Source organism: Elgaria multicarinata, chromosome 7 (genome assembly GCF_023053635.1).
Source record: "Elgaria multicarinata webbii isolate HBS135686 ecotype San Diego chromosome 7, rElgMul1.1.pri, whole genome shotgun sequence".
NCBI classification, from domain to species: domain Eukaryota; kingdom Metazoa; phylum Chordata; class Lepidosauria; order Squamata; family Anguidae; genus Elgaria; species Elgaria multicarinata.
In genome coordinates this window covers 59446663-59466382 of record NC_086177.1, presented here as the reverse complement: position 1 = coordinate 59466382, position 19720 = coordinate 59446663, and the positions used below count along the sequence as shown (strand labels likewise).

General features: G+C 39.0%; 1 protein-coding gene across 2 annotated transcripts in view; it reads left to right on the top strand.

Moving 5' to 3' along the window:
- The window catches only part of CHST9 (carbohydrate sulfotransferase 9), a 66100-nt gene that overhangs the window by 39767 nt on the left and 6613 nt on the right, over positions 1-19720 (top strand). Inside the window, exons 2-3 of one of the 2 annotated variants that reach the window (XM_063130662.1) lie at positions 17343-17503; positions 18504-18541. In XM_063130662.1, coding sequence (XP_062986732.1) covers positions 17497-17503; positions 18504-18541 — 45 coding nt within the window. In that variant the 5' untranslated portion in view covers positions 17343-17496. The remainder of the gene's footprint in view (positions 1-17342; positions 17504-18503; positions 18542-19720) is intronic. The other variant, XM_063130661.1, reaches the window with a different exon arrangement.

Below are 19720 nucleotides of genomic sequence, written 5' to 3'. Positions count from 1 at the left end.
TACATTTTAGAGCAAAGGTTGACCTCTGATGACTGGAATTCTTTGATAGCTGATTCAGAAGCAAGTAGCAATAAAACATGTTGGATGAAAAGGATACTTGTATGTTTTTACAGATCTACATTTTTGCTGCAGTTTGCTCTAACTCAATAACTAAAAACAATGAACAATGTCTGAAAAGGTAAGAGACATCAGTAATATCTTTATATGAATAGTCATGTATAGTTTAGAAATATTCTGCTTTATTTGCTCATAATACTGGTGCCTCAACAATGCCCTTTTTTTTAGAGACACCAATATTAAGAATAATTAAAGCAGAATATCTCTAAACTACACATGAATATGCATATAAAAATTTTAAGGGATTTTATCTCAGGCTTCAAAAATATGTTTTTGTCTGCCAACCAATTAGTAAATGCAGAACATAAGCAAGTTTTCCTCAGCAAGGCCCATTAAAATATATAGGAAATGTTTGGTCACATGGTCATTTCAATGGGATGTGTGCAGAACTTTCTAATGAAATGCATGAGAGAAATGAGCAATAATGAGCAAAAGAAATTAGCAGTAATGCACTTAATGGACATTATTTTCAAAGCTTGCAATTCAGTGTGTATTCAGATTTCATGAACAGGGTTATCTAAGCAGTAGTAAAACATTAGTCAAACCAGCACTCAATGCTTCTGAAAAACTTTGGGGTTTGCACTTTTAATTTAATAGGAAGTTTATTTCACACATTAATTCCAAAAAGATACATCAATGTTTCTTTCTTATGCTGCATACATTAAGAGTGCAATCCTATGTGTGTTTAGGTAGAAAAAAGTTCTACAAATCCCAGCATTCCCCATCTAGCAGTCCTAGCTGGGGAAAGCTGGGAGTTGTAGGCATTTTTGCTGTCTAAATATGCGTAGGATTGCACCTTGAACATATTACTAGTCAGCTGCTGAGCATCTCTTGCCTTTTCCATAAATGCATTAGGCATTTATGGTATCTTCTCATATCACTTCTACTTGCCGCTGACTAGCTTCTGATTTTTTTCCCTCGAAGGTTGAAAGTTATAAAAGTAGTTGTACCTTAGCTTGATTTAGGGAAATTACAGGGGGTAAAAAAATACGCCATTTGCATACTCCCAAAGCACTGGGGGGAAATTGTAGTGAACGAAAAGGCGTCGTGATCGAAGCAAGGAGGTTGTTCTGCAAGCAACCAACCACCACAGTGTGTTCACAGGATGGCTGAGCATGTTGTGTGAACCCAGTTCGTGATAGGAGTTAAGAACAAATCCCATCCCTTCTTGATCCCTTTTTACAAATGCAAAGAATCCAGGGAGTGACATGCTTCTTATTTTACACTAGACTGGAAGAGAAAAGCAGCAAGAGTAGTTCTTAGCACTTCAGAGCAACTTGCCTCCCCAGCATAAAGTGAGAAACTGAGTCCACTTCATGGATGGGGGGAGTGTTGGGTCAACTACATATAATGTCTGGCCTATTTTGTGTACCCCAATGATGTCCTTGCTTTATTGAACATTTTATATTCCTAGCAGCTGTAAGATAAATACTAAAACTGTTGCATCTTCATTCTCGGGGGTGGGGATCTATATTGGATAATGCTGTAATTTAGCTGAGTGTGTCTGGTTAAGATGACATGAGAGGGCAACAAGTGGAAGATGACATTTTTATTTTATTATTACATGTTTTATCCTGCCTTCATTCCTCAAAGGAATCCAAGGCAGCTTACATGGTTGTCCTCCTCCTCTCCATTTTATCATCACAACAACCCTGTCAAGGTAGGCTAGGCTGAGAGTCAGTGGCCCTGTTTAAAAGACACATTTTGCCTTTTTCACTGTAGTTAAAGCCCTGGTTTAAGGTGTCTTCTGAACAGGGCCACTAACTGGCTCAGTCAGTAAGCTTCATGGCTGAATGGAGTAGAACCCAGAACTCCTGAGTCTCAGTCCAGCACTGTAACCTCTGTTAAATCCTGTGAATGAGGCAGGGCAATATATAGCACAATAACAGCCTAATTTCAAAGAATGCCTAATGCAAATACAAGGTGTAGGGTTTTTTAAAAAACAAAAATTGAAAACCAATGGGAAGATACTTTCTTTTTTGCAGAACATTTTCTGATTTTTATTTTGTCACTAGAGGGCACTTCACCACACAGAATCACCTTTATTAGGTTGTTCCTTGAAAATGGAGCACTTATTTCAGGGAATAAAGTTCCCCTGTATGTAAACTCTGTTTTAATTGCATACAGAAGTACTAATTGATGCTCCTAAAAAGGAAGCAGCAATAGTGTGACTGCAAGAGCAGCTTTCTTCCTGGAAACATAGTGCACTAAAGAACTGTTTAACAGGGTTAATCATTTTAAGCTGCAATCCTATGCATGTTTAGACATAAAAGTCCTACAATTTCCAGCATGCCCCAGCCAAAACAGCTGCTGGAGAAATGCTGGGAGTTGTAGGACTTTCCCCCCCTATCTAATCATGTATAGGACTGTATCCTTGATCTTTTAAATTTAATACAAGAAAAAACTTCATTTAAGATGCACAACACTAGAAGTCCAGTTTATTTCTGATGAGAATCATAATATTATGCATGAGCATGCTCTGAATCTGGCATGTAATTTCAGTATTGGGCTGTACAACCAGGAGTGCAATGAACTTATTATACTGCTCTTAAGGCTAGTTCAGACAATCTTGCCAATACAGAAATGAACTCTGTGTTGGGAAAACTGTGTATATTGCTGCCTGTGTAGTGTGGTGTCGAGTTTTCCTTTTGTTTTTGATTATATAGGCTTGAAAGGAAAGTGGTCTATTTAAGAATATGTATTGTTTATAAAAGTGCCTCCGACATTATGCACCATACACAGTTTGTTTAGAAAGCAAAAATAACCTGTGCACAGGCTTGCAATCTAAAAAGGAAAGAGGAAGATAGGCAATGGTTAAAGGCTTGGAAGAAATACATTTACAGCACAATCCTATTCATGTCTACTTGGAAGAAAGTTCCATGGAGATCAGATCCTGGATTTCCCAACATCATAGCTTTGCCTTCAGAAAGAGTCAAACCAAAGAGAAGATGATTACAGTAATTAAGCCAAGAAAGGAATAAGAGAAGAAAAAGTAATATCTGTACAGTAATGGGAGAAAACAAAAAATGCATGTTAGCAAAATGTAGAAGTACTGTAGTAGCTTCAATAAGAGAGCAATCCTATGGTCCCTTGGACAAAGTCTGAAGGACCAAAGGGTTGCTCAGAAAACCCCTCCAAGGATGGATTTGGAGATCTGACCCAAGAGCCTGCCCCCTCGCAGCCAGAAGAACCCATGCCAACTGCCTCTCCAATGTCAGAAAAGTGACCTCGAAGGAGGAGGACAGGGGCGTTCCATTGGATAGGGAGAAAAGGAGACCAGAGAGACCATGATACGAAATATCTTGCGCCTCCTCTGGCCTCCATCCCTCTTCCTCTGAAGCACCCTTACTAGGGACATATCTAGATGGGTCGATATCCTGGGGATCGTCCTGGGATCGTCCACATGACACACAGGGGAAACCGGGAGCAGGGAGGGATGATCCCTCCCTTTCCCCAGGATATTGCCCTACCCTTTAATCCAGACTTTTCCCATGGCCACAGGATGATCCGAAGACCATGGGACATGTGGCCAGGCATCCCTTTTTTGTCCCGGCTCCTTGCAAGTAACCGCGAGGAGCTGGGCACAGGGCACAGAGCTCCTCAGGAGCTCCGTGCCCAGTGGAGGTGGGGGAGCGGGAGTAAAAATGTTTTCAAAAACCCCACTTACCTTTGCACTCGAGCACTCATGCGGTCATTTTCAAAACAAAACCAAAAAAAACCAAAATGGCAGGTGCAACGTCCTCTATCCTCCTGGGACGTCGCACGCTGCAGGTAGACTGAAGGGGAGGATCATCATATAGTGAGATCATCCCCCTCTACCCCCCTCATCTAGCCATGCCCTAGATGTGCTGAAAAGCCTGTTTAGCAAAAAATAAATAAAAAAATCACCAAACATGGAGGACAGGGAAGTGAAGATTGCCTCTGCTGCTGCTGCTGCTCTGCTGGCATTAGCCCAGCAGGCCATAGGAATCTCAGAAGCCTGAGTTCAGAAACTTCTGAGCAGTGAGGGCACAATCAATAGATTGCACCTTGAGAGGAAAGAGAGTCAAAGAAGACTTTGGGAAGAAAGGCACTGATGGAGAGTCCCTTTGGGAAGAAGAATCAAAAAGAAAACTTTCCAGGAACCGTTTGGCAGGCTAATGCTTGGTCCACAGTCACACCTAGGATGCTGCAAACTCTAGTTTAGATAACCATAGCTGGTCATTATTTCTTGTCCTGGAGCAGGAAGACAGCAATTCTGGGGGTGGGGGTGGCACAGGAGTGCAGTCTGAAGAGGAGTGTCCTGTTTTGCAAGTGTGCCTATAAAACGTTATGTTAGATGAGATCTTTTGGGATGTAGAATTATGGGCACTTATATAAAATTAGGTGCAATACCCCAGGAATTGTTTTTATTTTTTTAGAGCTTCCTCTTTCTGCGAAATCTGCATGAAGTTTCTGAATTTCTGCAGTGGTCTTTGCTAGCTTGACTGAAAAGCTATTCTTATATCTATTTCTTAGGTTCCGTTAACTGATAGTAATATGTACTGGGGCAAGTGGCCAAACTTCTTCCTTCCCCCCCCCACCTTTATTTTGCCCTGTGGGCAAGCTATTCGACCTATGAGAAGCAAATTGAGAGATCCTTTGACAGCTGGCTGCGTTTTGCCAATCTGCTGTTCCTGCCAGTCACAGTGGGCAAACATTGGGCTCCTAATGCTCTTTACTTTGATACTGAATTATGCAATCAAAGTAAGTATTGATTTACAAAGAAGTCAGTTCTCATACCATGCTAGGACACAACTGATATAGTCAATAGTTATCTCCTTTTGTTGAATAGCTCTTGCTTAGACTGTAAATGTTAGTCTGTCAATACTTGCTATTTAAACAAATAGGAGTTTTGATTAATTGCTAATTGATCAAATAAGAGTGATATTGATCTGCCTTACAGGGTTCTTGTAAAGATTCTGGGGGGAGGGGAGTGTATGTGAATTGCTTTGGATATTTGAATGCCAAGTATTATTAATTTTTGCATGAGCCAAAACCAAATCAGGACTTGATATATTTTCTCATTGATTTCTTTAAGCTGAAAGTAAATATATAGGGTGCTGCAAGTTATATGCTTAGGTCCACCACCACCCTTGTTTTTCTTGGTGGCTAGGCACACTTGCAGAAGGAAGCATCAGCCAGCAGCTACTTTCATGTCTTATGTGAGGCCATTCATGGGAAATGAAGAGCTGAAGATTATCCCAGCTACCAGTAAGAAAATTCATTATTTTCAAAGGGTGACGGGTATGGCACCTTGGTGAGCACGAAAACAACAACCACACATGTCTGGGGGGCACACTGTTGACCACAAGCACCATGTTGCCTACCCCTACCCCATTTTATGCATAGTGGCTATAACTATAAACCAGGGGAACGCAACCCCAAGACTTTATCTGGCCTCCAGGGATGCTCTGTCCAAATTCTCCTCCCGAGCGATTCTGATAGAGATGGCTCTTTCAGTGAGGGAAGAACTATCTGTATTACGATCACTAGGAAGTGTGTGTACACCTCTGTGTGTGTTCATACTTGTATGCTTGCAGTCTCTGGACCACTCACCTAATGTCATATGCTGCCATCGAAGCCAAAAAGGTTGTGCAGTTCTCCTATAAAGAAATAATTGAGTCTGTGTCCTAGATAGTCATGCCAATGGAAAGAATCCTCTCACTTTTTAAAAAAAATATAGCAGTACATCTGGGAGTACTCAGAAAGATAATTGTGTCACTGTCATTTTACCTAATGACATGTGCTTAAAAAAATCATTCTTTGAGACATTTTTTCTGGTACTAGTAGCAGGTAGATCTGCACTGTCTTTTGCCACAGTTCACTTTTCTGATTCTCAACAGTCCTTGACCATGTAGAAACAGATTGTCATGACTAAATATATAACCACTTTCAGATTTTCTCTAGAGTCTCTTTGGGGATTGCACATTGTAATCTAGGATATTATGTGTAGCTGAAAACATCTTTGTGGCAGATTATCTCACATAAAAACCTACTGTTCCCTATTTTTATCCTAATTTTATTTTATAAAGAAAAAACAAAGAAATTTCACTGCCCTAAAATAAAACCATGAATATCTACAATAACTTATTTGACATCTTTAGAATACTAGAGACTGATTTGTATAATTATGTGTCAAATTCATTTTTTAAAAAGTTTAAAAGCACGTAAAGTGCTGTAATATTAATGGAGATGGAGGAGGAGGAGGAGGAGAAGATGATCATCATCTAAGGTGTTCCATCTGACAATCTGTGTTTCTAAGAAATAGGAAAAAACTGGAAAACTGATTTCCAGAGGGGTAGCTGTGTTGTCTGTTACAATGAAAACATCATGCATGATGTATCAAGCAAAGTGGACAGTGTCCGTGAAAGCTAATGCCATAATAAATTCAAGGTGCCACAAGACTCTTCCTTGTTTTAGGAAAATTGACATTCGATTTCTGCTGGATTTCCATTATGTTTTGCAAATTTTCTGTGCATTAGCTGGGCTCACCTGCCTTCTGATCTTTCATAGAAAATTTCTCTGCTGAATTTTGGAATTCGGGCATATGCAATTTACATTTGCTGCAAAATTCCATTTGTCATTATCTCTATTTTTCAGTCACTAAACCATCCACCTGAGCATTTATGCACATTAGAATGTGTCATTTTTATTGTTTTGAGATGTGATTACAAATTATTACAACATTTTTAAAGCTTTCCTCAACTGTCTTACTACTGCTTTTCTAATCTTCTTTTCAAAACCTCTTCTGGCTTGCTTAAATGCTCTTCATCAGGTCCTGTTAAAACTGAATGACACTACATGCTACACTTCCAGACCAGATTTGGGAAGAAAAAATAGTGCCTATCTCCTGGTGCAGGCAAATCAGTCAACTAAAAATCAAATGAAATGGAAGCTGCCAAGGAATGTCAAAGCAGTCATATGCACAATCTCATACTCAAAAACAAATAAAAATAGTGAGATATTTTAATGCTCACTAATGCATGGTTAATGTGAAGAGAACCTACTATGAGCACTAGCAGGCAGAAGAGGGCTTAACATTAGGAATAAGATGAGCACTAGAAGGTAAACCAGTTGAAAGATTAAGACAAAACAGAAGCTGTTAAGGTGTGTTGATGTGTCATTGTGCACACTATCACATCCCCCCCCCAAAAAAGATCAGTAAATTTGTCCAACTGCTCAATGGGAAAAACAATGGCAAATAGAAGAAAATAACTACTACTGTGAAGTGCTCTTCATAATTTCTGAAAATCTAAGCATGAGAAAAGTGACAGAAAACCAATGCATCTGTGTCATTCTGTGAGCAGGACAGGATAAATCAGAACTGCTCATTCTAGAGAACAATTTGGAGAGGAGAAATTTCAGAAACATCTCTCATCTCTGTGACATACATATGTCACCTTTTGTACTGCATTCATCTGGCTTTTCTTTAGGTTTGCACAACATTTTCCCCAGCCGATATTACTTGTGTCATTTGATCCTGGCACCATGCCACAATTAGTGAAGTTGTTTGTCTTCTTTCTGTGATCTTGGGAGCTACTTATCTTTGAAATCTAAAGGGGGAACATGTTTGAAACCAGCAATTGTAAACATCCCAGTGACACAGTATATTAACAAAAAGAAGTCTGTTTATCAAGCTAATTGAAGTCATCATATTTTGGATGAATAATTTAAATACTGCTCTTTTTTAACTCCCAGATATAAGGGCCACATATGCAGGAAGTAAACAATTTGCACATCTTCCCACCTTGGATGAAAAGTGGGGTAAAATGGAAATTGATGCACAAACAGGTATACAAAATGAGATACAAGGGGAAATAATTGTTTGAAAAGAGGCATCTCTTTCCTACTTTCTCCAGCCTTGCTTGGCTCAGAAGAATATTAGGAAATTAGCTGCTTTTTCTTTTATCACTATTGAACATCATCTCACTTGCTATTTGCTGAGACTAAACTGATCATAATTGCATATTAATTTATGTAAAACATTGATTTTAAAAAATATCCAGTGGAATTTCATAGCATGTAACTCACCTGGAGAAGAGTAAATTTTAGTTCATAGTATTTGAACTAAGTGAATGGGACTTCTTAAAAAAGGCCTTCTATGACCACTTTAAAATTGTTTTAAGTCTTATTGTACAAGTCTTTAACTTTCTTTTAAACATCTATTTTAGAACCATTTTTAAAACCTTCAGGTTTTTTCACATAATTTCCATTGTGTTTACTCAGAAGCAAATTCTTGTGGACTGGTTTTTCACTGGTGGGGATTTGCACAAATCGCAATAGCACACTTGTGCAAATGCACTAATTCACATTAATGTGGATTAATGCAAGTGTGCATTGGCTCTAATCCAAATTAGTGCTAATCCAAATTAGCACAGGTAGAACTAAATTCTGGTAAAAAGAATCCAATTCCATCAATCAGCAGATGATGGAACAAAAGATGCCTCGCAATCTGTGAATGGATTTAACAAAACCTGAGCATCTTTAACCAGGGCCTACAATTTATCAAATTGATTACTGGGTTTATAATCCAAGCAGAACTGGAAATTGTTCTGCTGAGCAATTTGGGCAATATCGCTAAGAGCCTATGTAGTTTAGTGGCTAGAGTGTTGGACTGAGGGTCAGGAGATCTGGGTTCTAGCTCCCACACAGCCGTGGAAGCTCACTGGGTGACTTTGGACCAGTCACAAACACTCAGCCCAACCTACCTCATAGGGCTGTTGTTGTGAGGATTAAATGGAAAAGAGGAGGATTATATACACCACATTGGGTTCCTTGGAGTAAAAAAAAAGGCAGGATATAAATGTAATTAATAAATAAATAGCTGTCAGCTCCCTCTCCCATCAGCTCCAGGCATAGTCGGGAATGTTGGGAATAGTCATCCAAAACAGCTGGTGGGCACCAGGTTGGGGAAAGCTGGAATGGGACATTAGGGAAAGGGTGCTGGCTGAGGCCTGAGAATGTGAGGGTGAGGTGATAACCAGCAGTTGTGGAGCAGGGGAGGTTGAACATCATTAAACCTATAGTTCTCTTGACATGCCCATAAACCACAGTATTTTTTTAAAATGACTCTAACTTGCTTAAAGATGAAGTATAACTTCTTAATTTTTCACAAGTTTTTTTTAAGAAACACATCTGCTGTGATTATGATTTTCCTCCATATTCCTTCTGAACTTTAGCATGTAAAGCAGTACCAGCTTGATCTCTTGCATATATAAAACCATTCAGGAATGACCTTTAACAAATTATTTCCAATAAATGCAGCTAGATCTAAGTACAAGCCTTGAAAGGTCATAATCCAACTATGCAAAATGTTGGTAAAATTATCTCCCTGCAGCAATTGATTGCTAAAGGTCTTTGTTTGATGTTGGTACACCCAGCATTTAAATTCATGAATTAGAAATGAATATAAAGATGATGGCTGGGCCTAGTTTGCCTACACTTTCTAGGTATAGCCACGTTTCACTGCAAATAAGTTGCTTTGTATAATGCTTCTTTATTTTACTTTTAGACACCAGGTGAAGACTTTTTTTATTTTCTTAGCATTTTAACAGTCTAGCAACTTAATTTTAACTTTGCTGTTTTAAATTTGTATTTTAAATCTGTATTAATTTCTGCATTACTGGCTGTGTTTTTATATTGTATTTTATGTTATGCTTTATATTTTGAATGGTTTTTATGGTTTTAATTTTTGTAAACCACCCAGAGAGCTTCGTCGATTGGGTGGTATAAAAATGCAATAAATAAATAAATAATACAACAGGCTCATTCTGAGCTCTGTTCCTTAACATTTTAGTCTTCATTTCTACAGGATTAATTGGAAAATAATTTATGTTAAATTGTGCCTTTTCCACAAGTCTAATCTACCACTTAGTTAAGTAAACACTTCATTGGCTTTGACATGGGTGTAGTTTGGATCTTCATTTAGTCAGTATTAAGAGTTTCATTTTTATTGGTATTACCTATTATGGTGTAGAATTGACTTGAGTAGAGGGCAGGATGATCACTACTGTTGCTATGTTTTTGCTATGTTTTTAACTGTAATAAATAATAAATAAATAAATTGTAGGCTGTGTGCTTCAGTGTTGGGGAGGGAGAGTATACCGTCTGCAAGGTTTAAGGAAATGGCTACAGTGTTTCTAAAACAGCCAGGCATAACTGGAGGAGGCAGGAAATGGTAGATTTTCTGCACCTTGAACATTTTCTCTCTTTAAAGACTACGTGAACTTTACTGTATGTTGGTGTATAGGAAAGCACTCACCCATAGACAAATGAATGCATATATCTAAAAGTAATCATAACATCAGCTGAACTTTGGAGATCCGGCTTTGTGTCGCTTGCCATTTGTGATTTCATGGGCACCATTCAGTAGGTGCTTCAATTGCTGTAAAAGTGGGGTAGGGACTATATTTCCCCCCTGAGCAGATTGGTGTATTTTTGAGCCCAGGTAAAATGTGGTAGAGGGAATCCCTGTAAAAACTATCAGGAAACCACTATGTACCTGGCACTGAAGTTGATTTCTCAGAATATGCCCACCCCCTAACTAAAATGATTACACTTGTAAATGGCTACTGATTTAAAATATTTCTAGTACCTTTTAACTGTAGTCTCCAAGATGGCTTACAAAATCAAATTTTAAAAATTGACACAAACAAGTCCAAAAATATGATCCACATGACAAAACACCAGCAGTATAATTCACTTAATATCACTTAAATGCCTTGGTAAACAGAGCAGTTTTGCTCTAGCGCCTAAAGGAAAGCAAATAGGTACATGGCAAATAGTCATGAGAAGGAAGTTTCACAGATAGGGAACCAGCACAAAGAAGGCCCTTCCCCAGTTAGCCACCCATATGGGTACAGCAACTAGCAAAGAAGGTTTCTCTAAGCCAGAGCTAAGCATTAGTTGTAAACTGAAAGAGCAGTTTCCTTCCCTCTTACTGCTCATTTTTCTACCTTGTTATATTGGCGGTCTGACAAGTTTTATTTTTGAAATGAATTAGCTGAAAATTAGGCATCCCAGTGAGGTTTCACTTTGGGACTGCATTTTCTAAACTGCTGCCAACAGTCGACAGTTGGGCTGGCCTGCTGTATATACTAGATGCGGCTGCTTCTGAGATTCATGCTAGAGTCCTTGAGAAATCCAACAGGTCTTTATACAAGTGATCCAAAATGAGGGCATCCTGGAATGCAGCTAGTGGGAGCCTTCTTCCGGTGGGCACTCAAATTACACATCTGTACTTCTACTAGAGCGGAGTTGAAACGGGGTTTTTCAGGTACATTGTTGCCTCTCATGAAATGCACCCTCTTTCTAGCAAATGTTGACACCCTTTTTTTGAAAGGGTGAAAAACTGTTGGTAAGGAAGTGGATGTCAGCAGAAGTGACTATCAGAAGGAGGAGGAAGACAATGCCATTATCAAGACAACCAGGCTGGTGTGTTCTTGCCTGCATTTACTTGACTAGATTTATTTATTGATTTATGTCTAGTGTAAAGTTCTATGCCGTGTCACCATAGCAACACTATGGCCTCAACAGGGTTGCCAGCCCTTTCACCTGGAAAAAAATGTTCCAAGAGCATTGAGAAATTCTTCAGAGTAAGTTTCTGGGGATCGACCATCTTAATCACTCCCCCACCCCTGCAGGTAGCTATCATTCCAAGAAGTGGTGTGACCGTGACAATTGAGTGGTGACAGCTCCCCCCCCCCATTTCAGTCCACCCCCTTCATAACCCATTATATCCTGCATCATGTGTTAGGCCAATGACCTGTTGAGACAGCCCCGTAGTTGTCATGGGGGCCATGAAGTCTCAAGATGATCCTGACCAAGCAGTCCCAGTGTGGATGTCAAAGTATACAGGGACTACCATCCTTAGATTCTCCAATACTACTCCTGAGACCATTTCCACCAATTTGGATAGGGAGGCTGCCAGGCAGGGTGGTGATTGGTACACCAGCCATATCCCTATTCTGTCTCTCTGGCCCAGCATCAGAGGCAACCATTCAAATCCTGCATTGGGCATCCTGGTGAAGGAAATGGAAGCTTTATGGATCACAGCTATTCACCACCCCTCCCTCCTGTCTGTGCAGGTACTGAACAAAGTACCCAGGTGGGCAGAGCTGAGTCAGCCCAACCCTTCCCATTTCCCCCATCCAGGTCTTGGTAATATATGCCAGGTCAACTCATTTTTACCTCAATTAAGTTGTGGATGGTATAGGTTTTATTTTGGACTGACCAGAGGGCATGCTGACAAGGCAACTTGAATCCTGATGGATGGAGGATGGTCTGGCCAAGGGGACAACTCCCCAAAAGTATCTCTCATGTGTAGACAGTCCAACTCTTCGTGCCATACTTCTCCCTGCCCATCACAACTGGATTTTTGGTAACCTCATCCCCCCACATATTCAATGTGAAGTTCATGAAAGCATATAAACTATATAAAGTACATGAAAGCATAAAACCAAATGCCAAATTCTGTCTCCTCCCTAATCAGATCTTCATGTTGGTCCTGTCTCTGCTCTCTCTCAGAGCCACTTAGCATTACTCCCACCTACATCCTGTATCACATCCAGGAAAATTCCTCCATCCAAGCTTTCACCCTAGTCACAAAACAAGACAATGCCAGACTCACATCCTGTAGCTGTCTTCCCTTTCACATTAGAGTAAATCCAGCGAAAGTACTATGGATAGTGCTTTCAACTGCTCAGATGCATTAGTCTTAATCCTCACGATCCGGTGAAGTAAGTCAGTATTATTAAAAAAACAAACCGGCCCCATATTACAGATGGGAGGACTGAGATTGAGGAGAAGTGCCTAAGGCCACCAAGTGAGTTCATAACACAGACAAGGTTCAAATCAAGGTCTTCCTGTTTCATGGCTCATGATCTTAGCAACAAGGCTATGCCATCTCTCTAGTCAACTTATAAACAACGTTTGTATTTTATTCTGATTAAACCGAAAGGGAGCTAATACAAATTTTGGCTCACATTTGAAGTCTAATTTCAGTTTTCCTTTTTTATTCACAGAGGCATTAATGAATGTGCACTCCCAAATTCTATTCACACGAGAGTCTCATTGTCAAACTGAGGAGAACATGTTATTTTGCTCCTGTTTTGTATTATTTATAATGACTTCATTAGTCAGAAGCTGAATGTGCACACGTGGGTCAGCGCAAGATATTTGGCTGCATCAGCTTCTGCAAATGTTTGTGTTCCCAGGGTCCTTTGAACCTCCTAGGAACCGCTCTGCATCCTTATTAGAGACTGACAATTAAAGGACTGTTTTCATATCAAAAGTAATCACTAAAAATTAGCTAGGGAAAGACATAGAATGCTGTGAGAATTCAAACGCTCTGAAATGGCCAACTTGCCTTCATTTGGTTCAATCAGTATCAACTTGGGGTCCATTTTTATGTTTAACGCTGCCAGGATAACTGGTGAGTTGGCACCATGACAGCTTGCTAGGATTACGCAATACCAAGGAAAAGGTAATTAATGCATTGTGGGACCTTTTCATCATAGCCATAATTAGCACAGAGTTTTGTGAATAAATATGAAGTTATAATGCATTCTAAAAAAGATGTAGAGAGGAGGCTTGCTTGAACAGAATTTGCTTTACGTATTAATATTGAGAGAAAAATCTGACCAATTATTAATGGCTTGCTGTTTTGTAGGGGGAAAGGTGTTTTAGATTTCTTCATCTACTAACTTGAACCATTCTTAAGCAAAATAGCAAATTGCCAGTCTTAGAATTGCATTGCTGAAAGGAACAATGAAGTCCAACCTTCCACCACAAAGCAGGCACATTACGAGGTCACTCCATGCTATGCAGACCACTGTCTGGTGAGAAGAAGGTGCTTTCAAACTGGAACAGGTGTGAAGAGCAATAATTACAATGAGTGATCGCATATGGGAAGGATTTATTTGAGAAGCCTGTATTTGCAGAGTTTGACCTATTTAACCTAGAAGAAAATGGCAGAGAGACAACATGAAAGCACTGTTACAAATATAGCAGATGTCATAACAGTAGAGGAGAGAGTGTGATTTAGGTTAAGGAAGGATATTGATATTATTTATTTATTTATTTATTTATTTATTTTATTACATTTATATACCGCCCCACAGCCAAAGCTCTCTGGGCGGTTTACAACATTAAAAATAGTAAACATTAAAAGTATACAATTTTTTTTAAAAAAACATAAAAACAGTATAAAAACAACAGTATCCATTTAAAAACAACAATTCTGGGGTCCATTAAAAACAAACTTAACGTTGTTAAATGCTGTTAAAATGCCTGGGAGAAGAGAAAAGTCTTGACCTGGCGCCGAAAAGATAACAATGTTGGCGCCAGGCGAGCCTCATCGGGAAGATCATTCCTCCGAGCTTCCCTCGGAGTAGGCACTCGGAGGAGGACCTCAGGTGTTGAGCGCAGTGTACGGGTAGGTTCATGTCGGGAGAGGCGTTACATCAGGTATTGTGGTCCCAAGCCATGTAGGGCTTTATAGGTTAAGACCAGCACCTTGAATTGGGCTCGGAAACATATAGGCAGCCAATGCAAGCGGGCCAGAATCGGTGTTATATGTTCAAATCTCCCTGTTCCAGCTATCAATCTGGCTGCTGCATTTTGCACAAGCTGCAGCTTCCGGACCGTCTTCAAAGGCTGCCTCATGTAGAGGGCATTGCAGTAATCTAATTTGGAAGTTACCAGAACTAATGGCTGTAAATTAGCAAACTTGGAAGCAGGGTGGATAAAAATCAATGACTTTTTAAAATAAACAAAACCAAAAAAATAGATTTTTTTTATTGAAATCGGATTTTTTTAATAAAGTGCTTTTTGTGGAAAAACCTATCTAAAGATAGTTTTCTATTTAAGATACATTATAGTCCAAAGGTTATTCATCATGAAATAAGGATTAGTTTTTAATTATGTAGCATGAGGCTGTATATTCATGCAATGTTTAAATTTGGGTAAATGAAATCCATTAATCCATTCACAATGTCATGCTCTTCCAGAGGTTTCTGTAAGATTATTGGGTAATTTTTCTGTCTAGAAGATACTATCACAGATGCTTGGTTTTACAGTTCTCAAAACAGTGAATTTGTGTCTGCAGAGATCACAATCCCATTGTTCCTTTGCAAATCTATGTACCCAGAATCAACCTCTTACCTCTTAAGTGCTAAATTTAAAAAAAATCAATGAATACAGTGCACTTTGAGGGGGGGGAGTCACATGATTAAATCAAGTCTTTCTGAGTAGTGATTTAAATCATGATTCAAATCAAATTGATTTAATCAAATCCACCCTGCTTGGAAGTATAACAGTCTGGACTAGCCTCCCTAGCAATGATGTTGGGATATGATAACTTACTGTTGCTCTCGTAAAACTTCTAGAAGTAGCATGCAGAGGATAAATGCAGTTATGACCTGTGTTGTCTTATTGTGCAGAAATATACCTGCTAGTGCAGCAAGTTGCATCTTAAGTAATTCGCATTGCAGGGGTGGGTAACGTGTGGCCCTCCAGATGTTTTGGCCTATAACTCCCATGATCCCTCATCATTGGCTATGCTGACTCAGGCTGATGAGAGTTGTAGGCCAAAACATCTGGAGGGACAGAAAAGAGACCAGTTTGGTGTAATGGTTAGAGTGTTGGACTTGGAGTTGGGAGTTTCAAATTTTAGTCCCCATGAAGCTGCTGGGTGACTTTGGGCCAGTCACTGACTCTCAGCCTAACCTACCTCATGGGTTTTTTATGAGAATAAAATGGAGGGGGAGGAGGCGGACCTTATGAGCCACCTTGGGTTCCTTGCAAGAGGAAAAATGGTGGGATATCAATGTAATAATGAAATGAAGTGAAACATTGCAGAATGCCAGCTGTTTTACGAAAGTACATGGGCACTGTGTGGGTGTCAGGAATGTTTGAGATACTGGTGTCAGTAGGAGTAATTAGGAGAAGCCGCTCTTGGTCTTGAAGCCTCTTAGGCCAGGGGTCTGCTTACCATTCCTTATGAGCCTTTCCAGTTCTATTATTTCTTGGTTGGTTTAAGGTAGATACCATACATTCGATGAACCAATTTGCATTTGTAGGCATCCCTGTAAATACAGTGAAATGGGAGGCCACATACACAAAACTCAGATTTTCCCCTCTGGGCTGTCTTTAGAAACTCATTGATGTCACTTCCTTCCTCAGTCAGCAAGTGAGTTTTCCTTTAATTCTCAGCCCCAGCTGTCTATGCTGTCAACACAAAGTTATTAAAATTCCTTTAAAGTGAATCAAAATAGCCTAAAAACAAATGTACTGGGAAGCAGGAAAGCATCAGTATTCAAAGTCCACAAACCTCTGAGCAAAATAGAGTTGATCCAACTAGAGATTGCAAACATTGGTCTTTCCTAGCATCTTGTACATCATTAAAAGATGTTTAAAACACATACTCCTTAATCTTTTATTGCCAAAAAGAAAGAGAGGGAGCCTTATTTGGTTAAAAGAAAATTAGCCTCAAGATGTGATTTCAATTGTCACAATGTTCTCAATGATCACAGTACTGCCTAGTGAAAGTCTGCCTAAATAATGTTTAATTTTCCTTCTTGAAGCAAAAAAGTAACACTTGTATCAACATAATGAAATAGTACACTATTATGCAGGAAGTAATTATCATGAAAAGAAGCAATCCTCTGTTGTAGCAATCAAGCAATAAGTAATCTTGATCCTCGCCACACTACCCCCTTTTAGGAAGATGTTGCAAGAGATCATTAGACAAATTACTGCTTTAAAGTCTACCTATAAGAAAGTAGTTACACTATAGTCCTAAATATCTTGCTGAAAATAAGTGGTTTGGAAACCTAAATTTGCAGTGCAGAAAAAGTCAGAAGGGAGCTTCGTTGGCAAGTCACTCTCACTGGGTTCTCATAATACAATTAGCCATGGTGATCACCCGCCACAGTTTGAATATTCAAAAGGGCAGCCAGCTGACACCACAACCCACTGCAGCTTAAATAAGTCATGGTGGGCTGCAGCAGTCCTGTGAACCAGGCCCCCTTTTTTTCTTCCAATGGGAGAGTAATCTGTTTGTCTTCATGCAGAGAAAATCTGCAGTTCTGTAAATATGAAGGCAAATCTTCAACCTTCTTTGTTTGAACAAGAACAAAAGTGAGAGCATTTGTCAATGCCTTTAAACCTGCCAGTTTGATAGTTTGCCTCATGTGTCTCCACAGCAATCCCTCTAGCTATACAAATTGTGACACTGACAAGCTGTAAAGGGAGAGCCATCCACATATCCTTGGCCCAGAAACCTGTGATTGATGGAGTTCGACTGAAATTCCCACAAACGACGTGAAAGCCCTTCAGTGTGAGGATAATATAGTGCATATGAAATGTAAACATATCCCTTTGTTGCCTTAATTTTCAATATATTCTCTGTTCTTTAAAATTGTATAATTAACAGGAGTGGAGTTTTTTTTCAGTCTGTCTTCACCTTTCTAAGTGACCCCACTGGTTTTCCCTTGTCATTTCTGATTAAAGAACAAGATTCCTGTGTCTGTCAAACCACTTTTCTATCTTACATTCCTCAGATGAGGTGTAGACATTTTCTGTTATTGAATGCTATATTTATAGAACTGAGAATTGCAAATTACAGCTGCACTCCTGTGTGACTTGTGCATACACAAATCCCAGTGCCTTCTGTAGTCGTTTTCAGGATTGGATAATTATGGTAGAAATGTGACGGTGTTGTAACAGAATATGCCAAGAAATCTCCTTTCCTAGACATGCCTCTAGCACAGCAGAACCTCAGTATTACTGCATAGGAAATATTCCAGGAATCCATTATGGAACAAGCATAGCTAGAAATAACTGACCAAGGAATCCATATTTTATGCCTGCTGTGACTGCAGAAGCGAAATTATCTGTATTTGGAGCATCCTCTATTGAAGAGGAATGGAATGGTTAAGGAGCATGTGTGCGATATATATATATATATATATATATATATATATATGGCATCTGTTGTGTGAAAATTCCTTACGTTATAAAATGTAAGTACTGTGTTGTTGGAAGACATTGTAGTGTATATCTGCTCAACCCATAGTTCTTCCATGCAAAAGTTTTTAAAGATTTCTGTACATAATGAGGATCAAGAGATTCAATGGGAACTAAGTTCAAGGAACTTTAGTCTGGATCCCATTCAATAAGCTGTGATTAGTGTGTGTAAATTCCATATAATCTGAAATACTCAGTACAAAAAATCACTATAATTTGGATGATCCTGCATACTATCAAACTTTGTTTTATGACTTTTTTTCTCTTGATCTTGTTTTGTTCTGCATGAAACCACTTCAGTGAAATATAATAATATAATTTTTAATTTTCTCTTTCAGTGTCTGAAGAAAAATTACAACAGCAGACAATTACTCAGGTATTGGAACTATTTTTCCATATCTTTTAGTTGCATAGTTCATGAGAGTACAAATTATGCCTAAAACGTTTCGGAAGAAATCTGTACAATAATTTATAGGCAGATATTTGTGGCTTTGCGCACACAACTCTCCATATAAACAAATAAACATGAACCCCACTTAAAAGCACAATTTTTTTAAAAAAACAATAATAATAATAATAATAATAATAATAATAATAATAATAAAAAGAACAATGTGAAGCTGTTTAGAAATGATTCTGTCTACAGGACATGGGAGATGACATACATACCAGGATTTTGTCTCGATTAGAACGTTCCTTAAAAATTTAATAAAAGCAGTACATCAGTTTCATCTGAAAACTTCAGGTAAACAATTTGGTTTGGTCTTTCCAAACAGAGTCTTTTGCTTTTTGAATTTTTTGCAGCTGAACTATAATAATTATTAGTTATTTTCAAAATTCAGGGGAAAAACCATTTTTGCATAAAGATGAAGAGAAAAATATGTGGACTTGAAGAAATGAAAACTCACTGAAGCCAGTGGATTGGACTGATTCTTCTTCTTTTTTTCAAGTAGCTGGTTTGAAACATTTGGTATCTGCTATCTAAAACAGAACAGTAGTCTCCATCCATGGTACCTATCCCTTGAAATCAACGGAGTTTAATTATTCACGTAATTGCAATGATTTCAATAGAACTTAAGTGTGACTTTCTCTGGATTGGGGCCAAGAGCTTCATGCATGTAAATAAGTACACTTGCCAGCAGATGAGAGCAGAATGGATCCAATGTACAGAATCAGGGCCGGCGCTACCATTAGGCCAACTAGGCAACCGCCTAGGGCACAGAGCTCAGAGGGGTGCAGTACTGACCTTTAAGGGTCACAGTTTTATACAAATTAGCTGTTTTAAGAAAAAAACATAATAAAAGGAAAATATAATAGTTCAGAAACTCTTCTTGAACAGCTGAATCAAAGTTGGCAATTTGGGGGGGGGGGCGGGTGCAAATAGCTCACCTTGCCTAAGGTGCAAAATAGTCTGGCACCAGCCCTGTACAGAATCATAGAGCCTAGCCCTCATGCAGAAATATTGCTAAGCTGGCAAAGATTGAGGATTTCCAGCCTTCATGAAGTTCAACCTGTTAAGAAAAAATACAAAATATTTTTACTGGGAAGAGGAAAT